The sequence below is a fragment of the Apteryx mantelli genome, chromosome 1, assembly GCF_036417845.1.
Source record: "Apteryx mantelli isolate bAptMan1 chromosome 1, bAptMan1.hap1, whole genome shotgun sequence".
Lineage (NCBI taxonomy): Eukaryota > Metazoa > Chordata > Aves > Apterygiformes > Apterygidae > Apteryx > Apteryx mantelli.
Window position 1 is genome coordinate 188,504,912 of NC_089978.1, and position 18,620 is coordinate 188,523,531.

General features: G+C 42.7%; 1 protein-coding gene across 1 annotated transcript in view; it reads left to right on the forward strand.

The window, feature by feature from the left end:
• Positions 1 to 5,740: 5,740 nt before the first annotated feature.
• The window catches only part of NELL2 (neural EGFL like 2), a 151,297-nt gene continuing 138,417 nt past the window's right edge, over positions 5,741 to 18,620 (forward strand). Inside the window, exons 1-2 of the mRNA XM_067314413.1 lie at positions 5,741 to 5,942; positions 6,034 to 6,162. Of these exons, the coding sequence (XP_067170514.1) occupies positions 5,888 to 5,942; positions 6,034 to 6,162 (184 nt within the window). The 5' untranslated portion in view covers positions 5,741 to 5,887. The remainder of the gene's footprint in view (positions 5,943 to 6,033; positions 6,163 to 18,620) is intronic.

The window sequence follows — 18,620 nt, forward strand, 5'->3', positions numbered from 1 at the left end:
TGGCCTGGTTTGACAGAACCAAAATAATTAAATCCTGATCATGAACTATCCTTTCCTTACTTCATACGGTTTCTCGTGCCAAATACAATGCCAAAACTTCTAGCTGACATCTTCTATGAAAAGACATTTTAAGGCATCATAATGTGTGAAGGCTGTCAGCAGGGCAGTCCATCACTTCTACCTTACATCAAAAGGATGTGCATGTGCACCCTGTTGGAGGAAGAAAATAAAGCTAGTATAAAAAACAAGACTCTAGCAAGGAAGGTTAATGTGGGCACCTTGTAACTCTGAAGATCAAGGTTCAAATTTGGGAAAAGCAGACTGCAGAGTGCACCTCCAGCCTTTCTTCCTTGCCCCTGAGTCAAACAAGAATCTTTGGGAAAACTTCTGAAAAATGCCTTCATCTCTACCTCTCGTTAATGTAATCACTTGCATTTCTCTTTCTGCTCTCAGAAGAATGCACCCATAATTCTAACTTTCTAATACCCATCACTCTTCCCATGCTCTGCTTTTCCACTTCTGGCTGCACCATTCAACTTGCCAAAGCTGAGATGTAAGATGTAAGTAAGTGAAGTATCCCCAAGTGAAGATGGTATAAAAAATGAGGAAGACATGAAACTTGGAGAGACATAAAGTGCTTTCCTTTGGTAGCTATATCCTTTGTTTCACAGCTCTATTTTTATGGTGGTAAGTAATTTCTGAAATTACAAGTGAGGCACTAGCAAATTTGTATGAAACATTCATAACTTTGTAACTAAAATCAGTGATGTGTCTTCAATGGATTTGTGTTAGAGAGGAACGCCTTTGATGCCATGGCTCTTTAACTGGGCTAGTATTGTCATGGTAGGTGTGTGGCTTAGTTAGTTTGACAGTCTCTGCTGGGCCTCAGCCAAGTGCTAAATTTAAATCTTAAGGTCTCTGAGGCTTTCCTGGTGAGAGACACATAGTACATTTTTGAGATGGGAAACCTGCAACATGCAAGATTTTAGTACAGATACCAGTTCTGACCCTGCAAGTTCTGAAACTGCAAGACTGACAAATTGCAAAGAGGAGATTAGTAAAGGAGTGTGTGTGCATGCACATTTGTGTATGGGAAAGGGAGAAAGGGGGAGAGAGAGAAAGGGGGAGAGAGAGAGCGTGAGAGCGAGAGTGGGCGCATGAGCATGAGCGAGCTGCTAAAGGTCAGAAAGCATTTGGGGAATCGAGGAGAAAAGACTATGTAAGAGAGGGAACTATAAAGAGGCTAATGAAGGTGCAAAAGTACATCAGCTGATTTATATAAATAAATAAATTGATGTGTGTATGTGTTGGAGGGAGAGTGCGCCACAGGTCACATTCACATAGCTGGTCAGGAAGCTCGCAAGCAAAAAATCTAATAAACACCTAAGGTTTATTCAAGAACTGGAGAGCATCTGAGATTTGTTTCTCTTTCTGTTGAAACCTTTTAGAAACAAGTGAAAATGAGTTTGGTGGTCTCACCTTAGTCCCACATGACATTCTATACATCACACAACGACTGCATGGGTTTTACATGAGGAAGTTTTCATATAAGGAAAATCTGGATTGTAATGATGTAACAGTGCAGATGGGAGTCCACATTGAAGGGTATTAACAGAAACTCCTGCAGCATAATTTGCATGCATTTTCCCTGACTGTAACTAATAAGAGCCCTTATCCTCAGCAGTATCAAATTTACTCACATTAAAAAGCTGCTTCTCTATGACAACAGACTATTCTCTTTATTCTACTTCAAAAAGTATTAATTATGGAACATCATGTTTTACAAATATTTTTTCTGTACAAATGCTGCATTAAAGCACTATAATATTGAGTAAACATCCACCTGTGTTTTGCAATATAAGGAAGATTGTTTTTTATACTCTAAGAAAAAAGTTGCATCAGTGTTTTATAAGTAGGTCAGTGACAATTCTTTATGTATTTCTTAAATTCACATGGACTCTCCAGGTCCTGGGGTAGAAATACCTGGCTAAAACTACTGTGAATAAAATATTTATGCTTTTCTTTAAAAATAAATAGACCCAGTTAAGCTGCAGTAGGAGAGGTAATGCTTTCCCAGTGCAGGACTGTCATCTGCATGTTTTAAGAGTTTCACTCAGTTCAGTTTATTAGCATATAATTAATAGGAACATAATTGACATGAGATTCCCCTTGCACTGAAATCATTCATGAATTTGGGGCTTGTAAGACATCCCTTAACTTTTCATTTGTTATGACAATTGTTGTGAACACTACTTATTATTCAGAAGACCTATTTATTTTTTAGAATCTAGTGGGGGGGGGGTCCTGGGGTCAATATAATGACATTTATTTCATCCAAAAATCTTACTGAAATAGAAACATTTACCACCTGTCCATGAGTCAGTTGTACTACAGCGCATCAATTTTGTTTGTTCCTGCTCATCTGCCTACTAGTCCTGCAGGCTCACTTGCCTGGGGGGCAGAAGCAGCTGGGGCAGGAACATCACCGCCAGGGCCCTGAGCGCGTTTTGCTGCCTGGGTCCAGGGTCAGCGCCTCGGAAAGCCTTTTCATTTATATTTGTGTGGCATTGTTGACATGTTCATTGCTGTGGAATTACAGCATGTCATGTCATCCTAGATATTTTGTAAAGAGGATTGTTTTCACTTCACTACAAATGTGGAAATATCTCTCACTGGTTGGTATTCAGAAGAGAGTCCTGTGAAAAGTCAGTCATCTCATGAAAAGTCCCATGAAAAATCAGTGCAAAAGATTGGCCCTGTCACCTACAGCTCTTTCCTTGGGCAATGTTTGCTCTAGTGTTTATATGGACCAGAACTATGTTAATGCACAAAAAAAGAAAATATGTCTAAGTTACGTCCAGGCTTGGAGAGCCTTGAAACCTGCTGAGAGCCTTACAGGTTAGTATCTGGAATGGGATGCTTTAAGCAGGGACCTTGTTTAATATATAAAGCACTGGAAGATTGTGCTTTCATCAGTATGTGGTTCTTACTGGATATGTATATGCTGTACCATTTTCTTCAGGCTGCCACCCTTTGCCAAGCACAGAGAGGATTACAGTGAGCCTCAGTGTGATGCATATGCAGATTTCTGGCTCAAAGACATTGTTTGCATCAAAGGGAAGAGCATCCTGGGCACCTCAAGATATAAAGAGTATTTTCATTTTAGTATTCCCATAATATCCAAATTTAGAAAGTGATTTGTCCAAAAACACTGTGAAACTGTGTGTTTCTAGGAAGATCAGAAAGCGATTCTGCTGGATAGAAATATGTATTAGTTTTAGGCAAATCTTTGAAAGGTTACTCTCTATTCAACAACATCATATTCCTTCTATTGGTAGAAATTCTCATTTGGCTGTTCACTCGCCTCTTGGTTAGCTGAATTATGTCACTACATACACCTCACATAATGGAAAGGCAGCTCTATGTAATGGGTATAATGTGGCTACATAGCGCTAACAGGGAATAAAGTAGGCTGGATGGAGTTGGATGAGTGACTTCTCATGTACATCACATGAAGATGAGCGGCTGCTCCCCAGAGGTCTACTGCGAGAGAAAGGGGCGATTGCAGAGGAGGACTCCAGCTACTTCCCAGGCTTACTCCACTGAGGCAGGAGCAATTGACGGAAACTGCCTGTAGCTGCTGGCAGATTCAAAGAAATAAATGCAGATGTTTGCCTATTTTCTTCTGTTCCTTTGCATGCCTGGCTCAACTGGTGGTGGGGTTCATTATGCACTGTTACTGCTCTGGATTATGAACCTATTTCTTCCCAAATTAATTACTTCTGGTTCAGTTATCTGTAACCAATGTGATTGAAAGAGCATGAAAGAAGCCACCAACGTATGGCTCTTGTCCATTAATTCCCACAATTAAACACATCTTCCATTAGCTTGCTCTGACAGCAGGTGGATTTCCTGAGCTCAGAAGCACAGCTCCACTTCCCCAGCAGGCTGGAGACAAAGTTTTCATGCAGTAGAGGTGTTAGTCTGTTTAGGATGGGGCTGTAATGTCACTATCTCCTATGTCTGTTTAAGATAGAAACTCAGGTATATTGTGGCACTAGTTACGCAGCTGGTACTGGCAGGGTTCCCCTTTTGATTTTTGGGTCAGCTGCAATGACAAATGGTTGTCGAAGCATCTCTCATGTGACTGTACCGACCCCAATACCTGGAAGAGATGTCTGCAGCTCTTCTAAGATTACATGGGCTGTCAGAGCTGCGTGCAGACACCCGTGATGTGTATTTGGTTTGACAGATGGATTGCATTTTCCCACTCTCATTTTCAGACACTCTTCTCTCCCTTTTTTTTATAGGGAAGAAGGTGACTTTCACATTAGCAGCTGATTGCTCTTTATGCTGCTTAGGATCTGAGTTGGTCGATCTAGCCTGGAAAGGAGATTTGCCGCTGACCCCCATGGTCTACTTTGAAGAAGAAAAGGAGAGAAAAAAAACATCTTCCCTTCAGTCTTTGGAATTATTATTTGTAAAGATCATAGAGAATAAATTGAGGGTGGTCAATAAACACTACAGGAAATCACTGGCTGATATCAAGGTCTTACTGCCATGCACGGGAAATTGGCAAAAATTTGAAAAAAACATTTTTCTGCAAAATCCGACTAACTGGCAACAAGGCATTTTTGCCTTGAGCATCGGAGTCCTTACAAAAGAGCAGGTAAGAATAAGGCTATTCTTAGCCCCCTTTATAGGCACAAAAAGCAAGCCACAGCAACGTCACTTGCAGGGGACCTGCTGGGGAGCAGAGAACTGGACTGCTGCGTGACTGCAAAATCTCCCGGCCCCAAAGGGCAGACGGGCACCTGCCGCTGAAAGCCCTGCGCCAGCACGCTCTAACCTTACTCGATTACCCGAACCGCTCTGTTCCTCCCCCCCCCCCCCAACTGTTTTTATTTCAGCTCAAAGATCAGGCCGAGATTTCGCCAGAGCCTAGAAAATATTATCCCGGGACGGGAATTAAAGCGGCTACTTCAACATGCGAAAGCAAAGCGGAGGGAGGCAACCCCCTGCCACCAAGCAGGAGGCTGCCCGAGGGCGAATGGCCAGCGCCGCCCGGCCACAAGCGGAGGGCACCGGGGAGGACCCGCTGCCGCCCCCGGGCGCTCCCGGCCGCGGAGGTGCCTAACGGTTTCCCTCAAACTTCCCTCCTAACGGTTTCCCTCAAACGGCCCCGCCGCGCCGCGCCGCGCCGCGCGCCCCGCTCACCGCCTCGGGCGAGGGCGCCCCCCCCCGCGCCGGCGGCCGCGCCGCGCCGCGCCGCGCCGGCGGGGTGTGCAGGCCGCCCCCGCCGGGGGCCACCCCCGCCCGGCTCCGTCCCGCCGGGGGGGCGGCGGCTGCCCTTGGCGCCTCGCCGGAGGGCGCGGAGCGGCGGCGGCGGCGGCTCCCCTGGCGGACGGGGCGGTACCGGTACCTCCCCCTCCCCTCCCCTGCTGGCCCAGCCCGGCCCGGCGGAGGCGGTGGGCGGCTCCCGCGGGCCGCGGCATAAGCCGGCGTCCCCTCTCGCCGTCCCCGGTGTTCCCGCCGGACGGCGGGAGGAGACTGGCGCTCCCGCGGGGGCCAGCGGCAGGTTGCGGCGGCAGCAGCGGCAGGTTGCGGCGGCGGCCGCCGCTCCTAAGCGGAGGGGCGAGGGGGGAGCCGCGGCTCGGCGCGGCCGCCCCCTCCCATTGTCTGCCCGGTGGCGGAGGGCAGCGCCGCCCGCCCTGCGCTTTGTGTGCGCCGGCCCGGCGGCGGCGCGGCGGCCGCCGTGATGCGCGCTGCGGGGCGGCGGGGGGTCCGCTCCTCCCGGTGAGAGGCGGGGCGGGACCCAGCCGCTGCCCGGAGGATTTGCCGCGACAGCCGGAGCGGGGGGGCTATGGACTGAGCGCCGCGGAGTGCCATGGAGTCGGGCGGCGGCGCGGGCGCGCTTTGCTTCCTCCTCTGTCTCCGAGCAGGTAGGCGGCCGCCGCGCCGGGCGGCGGCGGGGGGCCGCGGGGCGGAAAGTTGCGGCGGCCGCCGGGGGGTAACGCGGAGTTTGTGGGTCAGTTGCAGGTTTCGGCGTTGACCCCTCGCTGCAGATCGACGTGCTGTCCGAGCTGCAGCTGGGCGGCGCCGCGGCGGGCGTGCGCCAGGTGCCGGGGCTGCACAACGGGAGCAAAGCCTTCCTCTTCCCAGGTACGGCCGGCGCGGCCCCGCGGGCCCGGCTCCCTCCCCTCCTGCCCTGCCTCCCCGCCGCCCCCTTCCTTTTCCCCCCTCTTCTTTTTTTGACGGATAGGCACTTAATTAAAGTGCAGCAGGAGCGGGGATGGCAGATGGCTTGTTTTGTGAGTCGTGGGGCGCAGCGATGATTAATAGCACCACCCACTCCCCCGGCTCGCTGGGAAGCGCCCCGGCCCCGGCGGAGGAAGCGCTCGCTCAAGTTTCGCGAGCATCGAGCCCAGCGCTGGAACGAGGCGCGAGCGAGGCAGATGGCTGAAAGCGAGAGTGCCGGTACCTACCGAGGGAAAGTGACCCTTGTGCGCCTCAATGCCGTACCCGCTGTGAAGTAAAGAAAGGATTCTGGCCTCTTCTTAGTGCTTGTGATTCTTCCTTTTTTCTTTCCTGTTTTTTTCCTTCATGTGGGGGAAGGAAAAAGTAGCGGTCATGTTCCCCCTTTCAAAAATATATTGAGGAGGATTATTCCAAAATAAGAAAACACTCCTTATACTGAAACTTATATAGGTCGGTAAAATGACTGTCAATTGATAGATGAAGTTACTGGGGTAGGCTGCTCATTCTATTTGCTCGTTTCAGTGTATTTTTTAATTTTTACACCTTAATGGTGTATTGACATCTTGCATGAAGCTGGACTCAGGAATATGTTTTCAGGAAAAATCACCATCCTCATTTAAAAAAAAAAAAAACAAAAAACTAAAAATGACCTTTAAAACCAAGTCTCTCATCTGAAAGCTAATGAAGTGTGTTTTTTTAGAAACTTGACTGAATAAGAGCAAGAAATACGGCTCAGCAGCTGGTGGAGTGAGAACAAATTTCTGCATCAATTTGTAGTTTTAAAATATAGGGACATGATTATTGGCTTCTTGTGTCGTGTTGTGCTAGGAGTTTCAGCTCTGATCTGGAAGAATTTCTGGTGCAACAGGCAGGAGGCTGTGTTTCCTATGCAGAGCAGTTACAATTTCAGGGAGATAAGAGCTGAAGAGAGAATTTCTTTCATGTTTGTATTAATGAGATAATTTATCAGAAGCTAGTAGTTGCCAAAGGCTTTTTTTAAGGTGATCTCTGTAGTGGGTGTTCTTCCCCGGTACGGTCAGCGTGTGTCACTGTGGACGCTAATGTGGAGACTCATAGGTATATGCGTTAAGAAACACTGACACATGCTGTCCTTAAACGTCAGTGGTGGGCTCGCTGCTTCACAACAGACTTCTGTGAAGAGGGTTTGCAGCTGCTTAGAGTGGCAGCACGTTTGTATGGCTGTGGTTCATGTCCTAAAATAGCTGTAGTGTATAAGGTGTGGTGCTCTGATTTGAGGCCCCCCACAGTGTTAAAATAGGAAAGAGAAAGTCAAAACTCCATCTGATTCAGTGATAATAGGATTAGAGGTTTGCAAGAATAAGTCTTTTTGTTGTATATTTTCCCAGCTTTGGGGCAAAAAGATTAAGTTACTAAAGAATCTTTAGATTATCTTTTTTCAGTTGTCCCTCTTGCTTTGTAAAAACAATTTTATAATTCCCAATTGGTTTGCTAATTTAGTTGTAACAAAAGAAGACAGGACTTTAAATTTACACACAAACCTTTTCTTTTGTTCAGAGGAATTGGGGGGGGGATAACAAGGACAAAAACACTTTGGTCTAAAATGGTGGTTGAAGTCAGTCAGTATCCCTTGGGAGGTCTTTAGCACCCTGCAGGACTGTATACACTTTCTCTTACTGCATAATTGGACAGCTGACTTCCGTAGTAAGTAAATGGAATCCTCCCTGAGCAGACAGACTTTCATTTTTCTAACCTGCATTTAGGAATATAGAAATTTCCATACTCATTCAGACCACTTTTTATTTTGCTCTTAGAGCTAACACCTTGGGAGCGTTGCTGCAATGTATGCTTTTTAATGTATGTACTTGCAGAGTGTAAATTTGAAATGTATGAACTGCTGACTTCAAATTTATTTTTTACCTCTTTTGCCTAAGTCAAAGCCTTAGTCATTAGACCCAGTTTATTTGACTAAAGACACAAATGGCTTTAAATGGTCTATGAACTTACTCTCAAAACTTTAGTGTTCCTTTTTTTGTTTTCTTCAGAAATTGAATATTTTCTTGTACAATATACATTTTTGTGTCACTTTAGTGTTTTGCCCTTAGACCTTTTTTGTAGACAACGTTCTCAGCTGGCATAATCCCTCATTTGTAAATCCCCTTCAAATGATTTGTTGTTGTGCTTCCTACTGGCCAGAAGTTCTTGCTGGTACTGTCAGCCTGAGAAAGGTTGAAGCACAGATTTCTGTTACATTCCTCTGTACAAAAATCTGCCTTTATGCACACTTAAACATACAAAAAGGCTAAATGGAGGTCTTTGTTTTAGAAAGTAATCATAAGAGTGGCAGGTTGAGCTGCTGACAGTTAGCTGACAGTTAACAGACAATTAAAATTGTACCTACAGTTAAAGCAGAACAGTCTCCTTCAGTTTCTAGGTGAAAAGTCAGTTTTGATTGGGTAGAAATTGCTTAATTGGGTGCAGCATCAGTTTTCAGTATGAGAAATTGTTAGTGTCTAATTAGCTACTCTGATAAATTCTTCTTTCAGTAATTGATTTTCAAAGGAACTTCTATTTCTAGACCATAGAGCAGAATCCATGCTTCCTTGGTGAGGGTACTTTTGTTCTGTTATGGTCCATTCAAGAGACCTTAGGTTACTCCTTACACAGTTTCTGATTTAGAAATAAATCTAGCCATTTGAAATTTGCGGTCAAACTTGCATACAAAGTAAAAGACTTGTGAAACAAGTCTTTTGCTTATGACTTCAGTAGGATTAGATACCATGGTCTTGAATTTTAAAGCTTTTTAGATTGCTGATGCTCCTTGGTTGTAGTGGATGATAGCAGCTGAATACCACTGTAATCTGGCCCTATTTAGCTACAGGGATTTCTTTTGCTGTAGAAATGTGATTTACAAAGTAATTGTAAAATGTTCCAATGTAGCTTGTGGGAAGATATAATTTGAGTAGAAAATAGGAGGAAGTCTTCCAAAATGTTAGTGTTGCTATATATGAACATTTGCCAGCACTTCTAGCCAACAGATTATTATCTCAAAATATGTTGAGAAGAAAATTATTCTTCTGGCCAGAGTATCAGAACAGAAGTCAGAAGATCTATGGCATAAACTTCTTTTTGCTGGTGACTCGTCTCATAAGTTATTGACATTCTCAGTGCCTCAGCTTTTCCTTTGCAAAAGAGGGATAACATTTAAAGTAACACCGAAATCAGAAGGGTGGATTGAAGTGTAATTAATGTGTTTGAGGAAGGCTTTGAGCTCCTTTTGGAGACCTGCCAGTTACTGTTATTCTTGTGCTTCTTTCTTTGTAAATATACCACATTAACACAATTTGAGCAGATAAGTGGAGATGAAAGTAAATGTAGCCATTTTCCTGTGCAAAATATAAGAATCTAATTGCTGCAAGAGCACTTGTTGCACATGTAACTGTTTGTCCACCTCTTTTGAATTTTCATAAACACAAACAACGGGCTGGAGAGCATTAGGGTTTTTGGATGTATCAGGAATATGACTCAAGTCTGAGCATGTAATTAACATTAAGCACTTGCAAACTCCCACTGAAGCCAGGTATTTCAACTTGTAATAGGAAATTGCTCTGAAGTATGTGAATCTAAGTAAGTAAGGACTGTAATAGTAACTTTGTTTCTTTCTGATAGTCCTCTATGCAGCAACTTTCTCACCTGCCTTCCTGATTTCAGACTCCATATTACTTTTTTTTAACTGCTCTTGCAAGTAAATACTGTGAATCAAACTAGCCTTGCTCAAAGAATTTGTACAATAATGGACACATCTTTCAACCACCTCCAGCAGCTGTGGAGAGTGTGAAGGTTCCCTATAAATCAAGAGGGGAGAGGCACAAAGTAAACATGAAAGCAAGGTGAGGTATAAGGAAAATATACACCCATCAAAGGAGAGAGCATAAAGGGAGGATAGAGTCAGACGCTTACAAATGCAGGAACTTTTTATTTAAGGCAAAAGTAAAAAAGGCATGACAACATGAAAATGAGAGAGCTTGTATCTTTGGAATGAGTTCCAAATTTTATATTCAGATGAGCTTTTTTGCCAGTTAGGATATGTAAATTTTAACATGGTTATAAACAATGCTTATGTAATCTTGATGAGGAGGGACAGTGCTGGAGGCAGTATATGGTAGATTATGATGGGGAACAAGAAGTGCTATAAAACACCAAAGAGCTGATTTAATCTGTCAGTACGATGCATGAAAGGACTTAACAGTAGTGGTTTTTTTGAACTGGGTCTTGCTGGCACAAACTACTGGCAGAAAATAACACTGAAATAGGCCACTTCATGTAAATGGCTTATTACATATTGTTGCATGGCTAGATAATTAGCACAGTACTTAAAAAATGCTAGCAAGACAATATCACTACTTATATATCCAGTATCCCTTGGAAGGATCACTAGCTTCTGACCAATGGTATCATCTCTTAATATCGCTAAAGGAGCTAGAAGAGCAGCTTTAAAACTAGATGGAAGTAAACTTTCTCTTATTATAAAAATAGGATTTAAGTTGGCTATGCACCTCACATGCTTTTTTCCTTGCCACCTGTCACTGGAACTATGGACAGATGCTCTCTCCTGGTTCCAGCTGAGCCTGCTGAAAATGTTACTGTTCCCAGCTGCTTTCACTGCCCAGTAGCTAGAGGTTACTGTCCCCACAACTTTTCCAAAGCAAGAGATCATATAAGCACTCCCTAATCTGCTGATGGCAAAGCCAGCCAGCTTCTGGAGCTAACCTGGCTGCCTGCAGTGATGTGCATTAGTGAGTCCCATAAGATCTCCTTCCTCCAGCTGTACTAGAGACCAGAGTCCTCTCCTAGAGGAGCCATAACAGACAGCTGGAGGAGAGGGTGCTCATGTCACCAACTGGCATAGCTGACTGTAGAGTGAATGTCTATTTGCAGCTTTTTTTGTCTTGCAAGCAGTCTGGTTTCTCTCTCAGAATCAATGAATCCTCAAAATGTGGGACCTCCAGCATAGAGGTCACCTGTGGATATTTAATATTCCCAAAACTTTTTGAAGGGACAAACCAAAACCCCTGTCCCATAGTTTTGGGAAAGACTGAAATAACTCCAGTACTTACTAAAATGAAACTTTTTTCAGTGCTAGAAATGTCTAGTGTAACCAGTTACTCTGACAACTCAGTTGTCAGAGAGATCCAGATTTTGAAATACCTAGAGCAGCAGCTTAGGCCTCCCACTGCTGCCATCTTGGCCCTTCCACCTTCTGCACCTTCCAAAGTAGACTCCTGCACCTCTGCGTTTGCTGCTGATAGTAGCTGTTGGGGTAGAGCACAATTTGGGTTGAGATTACTGCTGGGATGGGGGCTAGAGGAGAGAAGCCTGCAGAGCTGGGTGACTCCTGCTTCTGCTGGAGCTTGCAAAGTGGGGGACGGCTGCTGCGAGACAGCCTCTTGCTCCGCAAGTAAGAGCTGAATACTCGGCATCTGCCTTCTCTTGGCAGCAGTAGCAGGAGGAGATGTTTGGACAGCATTCGCTGCTTGAAGAGTCTGCCCAAAATGTAGGAAGTGATATGTGAGAATCCTGCTTGCAGTTTCTATCCTGAGCCATGCTGAATTTACATGACAGCTCTCTGTGCATGTTTAGCTAGGCAGTAGATAAGTACACATTCTTTATTGCTGAATAATGATAAATATACCTGATATTGGAGACTGTGCTGCACACTAAATACTGCCATGCTGGCTTATTTATAAAAGATGAGAAAGCTATTGAAAGAACAATATTGTTGACTTGTGAATAAGAAGGAAGAGTATAGGGTAGAACTGAGGAGCGGAATGTAAATGTGGACCTAATATACTGCAGGTGCCAAAGAAACTTGGATTTCTAGAGAAGAGATGCCTCTAATCCCTATATGTAGTCACTAATACCTAGTTAATGCAGAATAATGTTAGGGAATGATAGAAAACTTGGCCCGTAGCATTTAGGGATTGTAACTGTCTAATGCTGAAAGTTTCAAATGATGTCTTTGCTTTATATGACTAATGCACATTCTCAATGTGAAGGCTTAAGTGTAGAGCAGTAATGTTGTTTTAAGAATGACTCTAAAAATGATGTCACTGTTCATTGCAAGAAAAGAGACTTCACATAAAATTTTCTGTTTTGCTCTGTATTTTTGATTTTTCTATAGTGGACTTTTGGGGGAGGGAGCGGGGAGAAGAAATAAACAAAAATTAAATATTCCCTCTGAAGTCCTTGGGATTTTTGCAGGTATTTTCATCTTTTGCCATGTGTCTCAGTATGGGTGCTTGGCACCTTCTGGCATATCCAAACAGCTTAGACTCTGCAGGAAGACCAAGCGTGGGGAGAGAAGATACGTGCTTGCTGATGCAGTCACCATAACTTACCTGCCATGATCCTGGGGGGAAATAATGCCAAACAACATGGTTTCCACAGCTTTGGCTCAGCTTAATGGGCCAGCTAGAGCCTCCTGCCTCTGCCACTTTGCCCTCCCGAATAAATTTATACCTGCATTTAGTAATCGGCTAGTGTTCAACTCTTCTTGTTAGGAGGAATGTCATATTTTGCAAGTAGTCTCATTGACTTCAGTAGGATTTTTGTTGACCTGGTGTTCTTCACAGCCAGGTTGCTTCAAATATCTGCAATAAATAGAAGTCTCTGGGGCTCTCTTTTCCATTAGGACAGTGTAGTTTGTCTAAAATATTTTTTATGACAGTTTTGTTGCTTTGGTTAACTCCAATGACCATGCTCCATGTATGCACTCAGTGTTGCCAAAACCAATTCATGCTTATTAACAACAGCCAGAATTGCAGTTACTTGCTACTAGATTTGCAATCAGGCCTCTTCTAAAATCTCTCAGATACAAAACCCAAACTAGGATAGTATTTTCCTAGGGCTCAACTTGGCACATTTATTTGGAAGCTGAAGACCAGTATGAGATGTGGCTCCAGGTCATATGTGGAAGGAAAATACAGGAAGACAGTGTCGGTGTGGTGCTATGGGGCTGAGGCTGTGCTTGTGCCTGGGGAAGGGGAGCCAGACTGCTGCCGGTGTAGCAGGGTGCAGTGGTCTCAGCTCAGGTTAAATGTTGTGCTGGCAGTGAGACCGCATCTGTTTCAGGTGCTGGAGAGAACCTGGCACCTTGCTGCATGTGTGTTACTGGGAGGGGAGGGGGACAGGCACAGTGACTGTGCTGGGCAGCTGGGTAGCTGTCAAGCACATCTTTCCATATTGCTGGGGGAGGATTAAATTAGCAAAGGGTAGTGACGTGGGAAGGCGAGGTCTTGCTACCCTTATATAACTGTTTTGTTGTGACATAGTTCTGTGGTGGTGTAGAGTGGCTGAGACTAGCTGGGCAAGGGTTTTTTAATATTTTTATTTATTTTATTGCATCAATGTTTGCGCTCCAGTGAGGTTTCAGAGAGGACAGCAGCATTTCCTATATGTTCCTTCATGTTGTAGATTAGCCTTAATGTCTGTTTCCTCCCCTCATTTTCACACAAGGCTAATCTTTGCTTGAAAGACCTGGGAAACAGGTTTCCTACACTCCTCTTACCGCTTGCATTCTTCTAGTCTGTATTCACCAGGGCATAGGGATGCTGGCTCAGGAAAGTAAGAATGGTTAATTTTGCTACTTCCACTGCATCTTAAGGAACATACAGAACTAAGCTTGTAAGTTATTTAAAACCAGTGGATAACAGCTGGAGATTATATATAGCTGTCACAGGAAACTACACTTTCATATAGTTACTCTAAAGTTCTCTATATGTTGTCACATTTGGTTATATGCCAAAGTGCAAATCCACTGAGCAGCAATGTTTTCCTATCTTAATTTTTAAGGTAGAGCTGGGTATGGGGCAAAGCATTATACAGAACTCTGAAAAAATCGTTGAAAAACTACTTCTCACTGAGTTTTTCTGTCCATCTGTTTTTTCTAAATCCCTCAATATTTTGTCTCAATGTTTAAAATGTAGTGGTTTGTCCATCTCGGTGTTATCCAACAACTTTTCACTGGAAAATCTGAGAAGAAATATGATGAGGGTACTTCTATTTTAAGTTTTTGCCTGGTCATTTATTGTTTTCCATGATGAATATCCATTATGACTGCTTACTTGGATATTTCCGGTAGCTCTCACTGGACTTTAAAAATTTAAGGAAAATTTGTTGTGAAGATGTTATTTAAGTCAGGGTCCCATTCAGGGAGTAAATTATTTTTTTTTCTTTAAAACACTTAGGAAAATTTGCTGTAGTCATTTTTAATGTGCAAGATTTTTGCAGAAAAAAATTCAATATTGATGTTAATATCTTTTAGTTTGCTTTTCTTTCATGCACACTTTTTCATGTTCTTGATGACTTCAGAGAGAAATAGGAGTTTAGAAAATTGACTTCTGTGTTTTGCCATCTTGGGAGATGCTACTCACAACTCTCTGTACTGCAGGAAGGTGCTAAAGTAATGGGCATGATATAAAAATATGACTACACTAAAAGAGAATTCTGAAGATGGTGTTCAGAAGGGTTTTAGCAGATTAACATATTTGCAGCAGCAACAACATTGTTATGATAGACCTCAATGTTTCCAAAGGAGCCATTACAATCAATGTTGCTAGTGATCCATAACTGAGAACACTTTTAGTGGAATTTTACAGGGGAAATTGCCACTCAAAACATAGAGACCTACAGTTTTAGAGTTGTTCTCTGTTAGACTGGGTAACGTTTGTACTGTTTTCCCAGTATAAATGCTTATATAAGTATAATTTGACAATAGTAATGTCCTCACTGTTTATCTGATTGAAAAGTCACTGTAAAGAAGGCACGAACCAGCCTTGACTCCAGGGCTGGAATCTGAGTCTCTAAATACAAGTGCATAATGAAACAGAGAGGTTCCAAAGGAGCTTTTGTGGTTTGGAGGTCAATAATCTGTGTTTTAATAGCTCCCTAAACATGTATTTGTGTAATGGGCCATGGCTGTTCCAAAGGCGCTCTGAAATTTCCTGTAACACTAGCTAATATCTCTTGAACTTGAAACAGTCCCCAAGTTTGCTCAGCACCCATTCAGGGAGTGGGATAAACATGAGGAAAAACTTGTGTACTCTGCTCAGTAATGCTCTTAATCTCCCCATACAGCATTAGCATTTGAAGTATAAGGAAAGCATGTTATATTAAGAGATCTGGAAGGGTGTGTGTGTTGTTTTTTTTTTTTTTTTTTTTTAACTGTGATTGTGTTTGGGCTACTGCATTCACTTCTGGGTTTCTCCATTTCCAAAAAATATCAAAAAGAAAAACAGCAAATCTGATACAGTAAAAAGGTCTGGTTTACTAAGACAGATTCTGAAAGAACTAAGTATGTACAGCTTGTCCAAGCAAAGACAAAAGTGTTGCGTAGGTGTCTAGTATTAGAGTCTCAGAGATTTAGAATGAAGGAATTATTTAGTATACAAAGAGCTAGAACTAAATAACATAGTAAGTGGAGAGGATTTAAGATAAAAGACTTTTATAGTAAGCTAGTTTATATTGTAGAATAACTACTGAAAGGAAGTGGTGGAAGTCTCCATAATTTTGATTTTGTACAAGATAGCTAATGCTTAATTTTTTTTTATTTCATGCTGTGTTGTGGTCATTGTGAGACATTCAGTTAATAAGCTGAAGACAAGGTAGATGACCCTGTAAGTCTTCCTATAGTCTGGAAATCTGGGTTGTTCCAATATAGGGAGAGACTTTCAAAGGCAGGGAGTATCGAATACACGATACTCATTAAAATCAAACTGGTGCCTTTGAATGCTAAAATAAATACTAAAACTGTTCTTAGGTGCTCTTGTTGATTTTAATTGTGCTCAGGTAAAAACAAGCCTACAAGAGCAAGGAGATCAGGATTTGGATGCATTCTAATTTTAACTCATCCAAGTTTATAAATTGTGCATGTATTTTAAAACCCATGACTAATTCACTGGGGCTAGCAGGCACATTCATATAAAGCATGGATCCATTAATATCTGGTTTAAAAAGAAATTTCTTGCAGGAGAATATGAACTTTTGGCTTCCTTGGGACTCTAGGAATTGCAGCTTGAGTCCCAGTGTGTATCACAAAGCATGGAATTTCTTCACTTTGAGACTCACAATTCAAAATTTTTCTAACCTTTTTTTTTTTTCCTGGCATCAAAACGAATACCAGATTAGCAGAAATTTTTCTGAGAGTCCTAGTAAGATATTTTGGTTACCTGGTGCTATTTCCCTCCCTTCAGTCATGACCCCTTGGCCCACTGGCACTGTTCCCCTCATTTCTTCAATACCTGATTTCTCTTTATGGTTTGGTCTCCTAGCTTCTCTTTCCATCTGCTGCTGTTTGCTCAGTCCACTGCCAGAGGCCTTTGGCTAGCAACAGAATTGTTGGATATCTGGCATGGTTCAGACTTTTTTTTTTTTCCAATGATGGCCTTGCTGTTTTTGTTGTTGGGATGGAGGTTTGGGTTTTCTTTTAAGAGGGGAAAAAGAAAAAAATATCTGAGTTGGTGACCGACCCTTTTCTTCAGTCAGAAATTAATCTATCAAATGGACTACATCATTGTGGTTATATGGAAAATAAAGATCTATTTCATATTAATGCTTTCTTAAGCTCACCATTGTATACATAGACTGAAGATAATTAAGTTTTAATGCTTAGTTTGAGCCAAAGACTTTTGTACCCCTGATGTGAGTACAAAAAATTGTACAGCAAAAGCTAGGATGAGAACTTCCAACAATAATCCCATTGCAAAGATGGAGAAACCATTAGGTTTCTAATAGGGGAGAAAAAAGCTAAACCCTCCAGGGCATCAGCAAATGCAGGCCTCAGGTGGTGGCTCCTTTGGAGTAGCCTTATAGGTCCCGGGAAGAAGGAACTATTGAGAGAAAATGACTTATCAGAGACCATTAGTAGGTCTCTGAGTCTTACTGGCGCTTATAGTGAGAACCAAGTGAGGAAGAGATGTGGCACGTCGGTCGAAGGATATAGAAGTGTCTGCACCCAGCAGCATCCTTGTCCAGAGGTGCCCTGGTGGTTGCTAGTCTCCTACCATCTGTCATCCCATGACCCAGTGCACCATCCTGGCTGTGACCAAAATCAAGCCAACAAACAAGTGCTGAAATATGATACATTTGAGAAGCCTGAATTGTGCAGTATCTTCTGGGAGAAGGGTAGTTCATATAATCCCATTTGATCTACATCCAGCGTAATCTGCTTGCGTGGTTTATTATTGCTGTTAGTTTGCACTTTATTGTTGATAATTGATTCCACTTTTACCTTGATAGCAGTTTCCAAGTGAAAAAGCAGGCTAACAGCACTGCTTCCTCCTCTGGTCTTCTCCCCATGGTGTCACTTGCATAACTTTATAAATCCTGGCCACACTACATGACTAGGGCCTGGAAATAAATTCAGTCTCTTAGCAGTTCTCATGTGTGTCGTGCCTTTATTACAGTACCAGGAGGGCTGGAAGACAATATATTATTTTTCTTGTGCTCTTCAGTCTGTGTCCCAGTGTTAACAGCATTTCTCAGTGCGATTATTTTAGTTTGTTGTTAGGTCAGTTTGACACAGTGTGCTCATATGACAGTATGCAGCCAAGCATAACTAGGTGCATATGCCACAGATGGCAGTAGCAAGGAAAACAAGACAGACTTGATTTTTCTCTGCAGGTTTCAAGGTGTTCTCAAAGCAGCGTCTAGAAAACTGTTTTGTTCCTAAAAGGGTGCATGTGCGTGTGTGTATGTGTATATACACATATATTTATAAAGCTATACTAGCTGCAACCTTTTAAATGTAGCCAGAACCTAATTTAAAATGAAGAAGCAAACAGAAATCCCACTCTTTACTAGTTCTGTATCCTTGTTCAAATATAATTGGTTTTATATTGGTGTTGGCCCCAAACAATTTAAACTTCATTGTAAGTAGCAGCACTTGGTATTACCTACTAGGGAGCGAATAAAAAGTCTTCAGAATTTGAAGAGGGATTGATAATAGTGTTGGAATACAGACTGGGGAGAACTAGTAATCAAAATGCTATTGCATCTTATAATTGATAACCCGGAAACTATAAATCACCAGAAAACTTTACAATAATAAATATCTGATGCAGAGCTTTACGACACACTCTAATTTCCGAAGAGTTGAATGTCTATAGCAAGAACAGATGTTGTCTTTTATCTTTGTCATTTTGTTATCATGTAATATGTCCCCATTGAGTAGCACCCTCTCTCTTGGTGATTGTATCTTGCATGATGACATGCTTACAGTGAAAGAGAGTATTTCTTGTAGGCAGGGAACAATGGTTTTCTCTATCATGTACATGTTTAGAAATGCCTGATAGTACTTTTGTATAGCGCTTGTGCTGTGTTGGTGC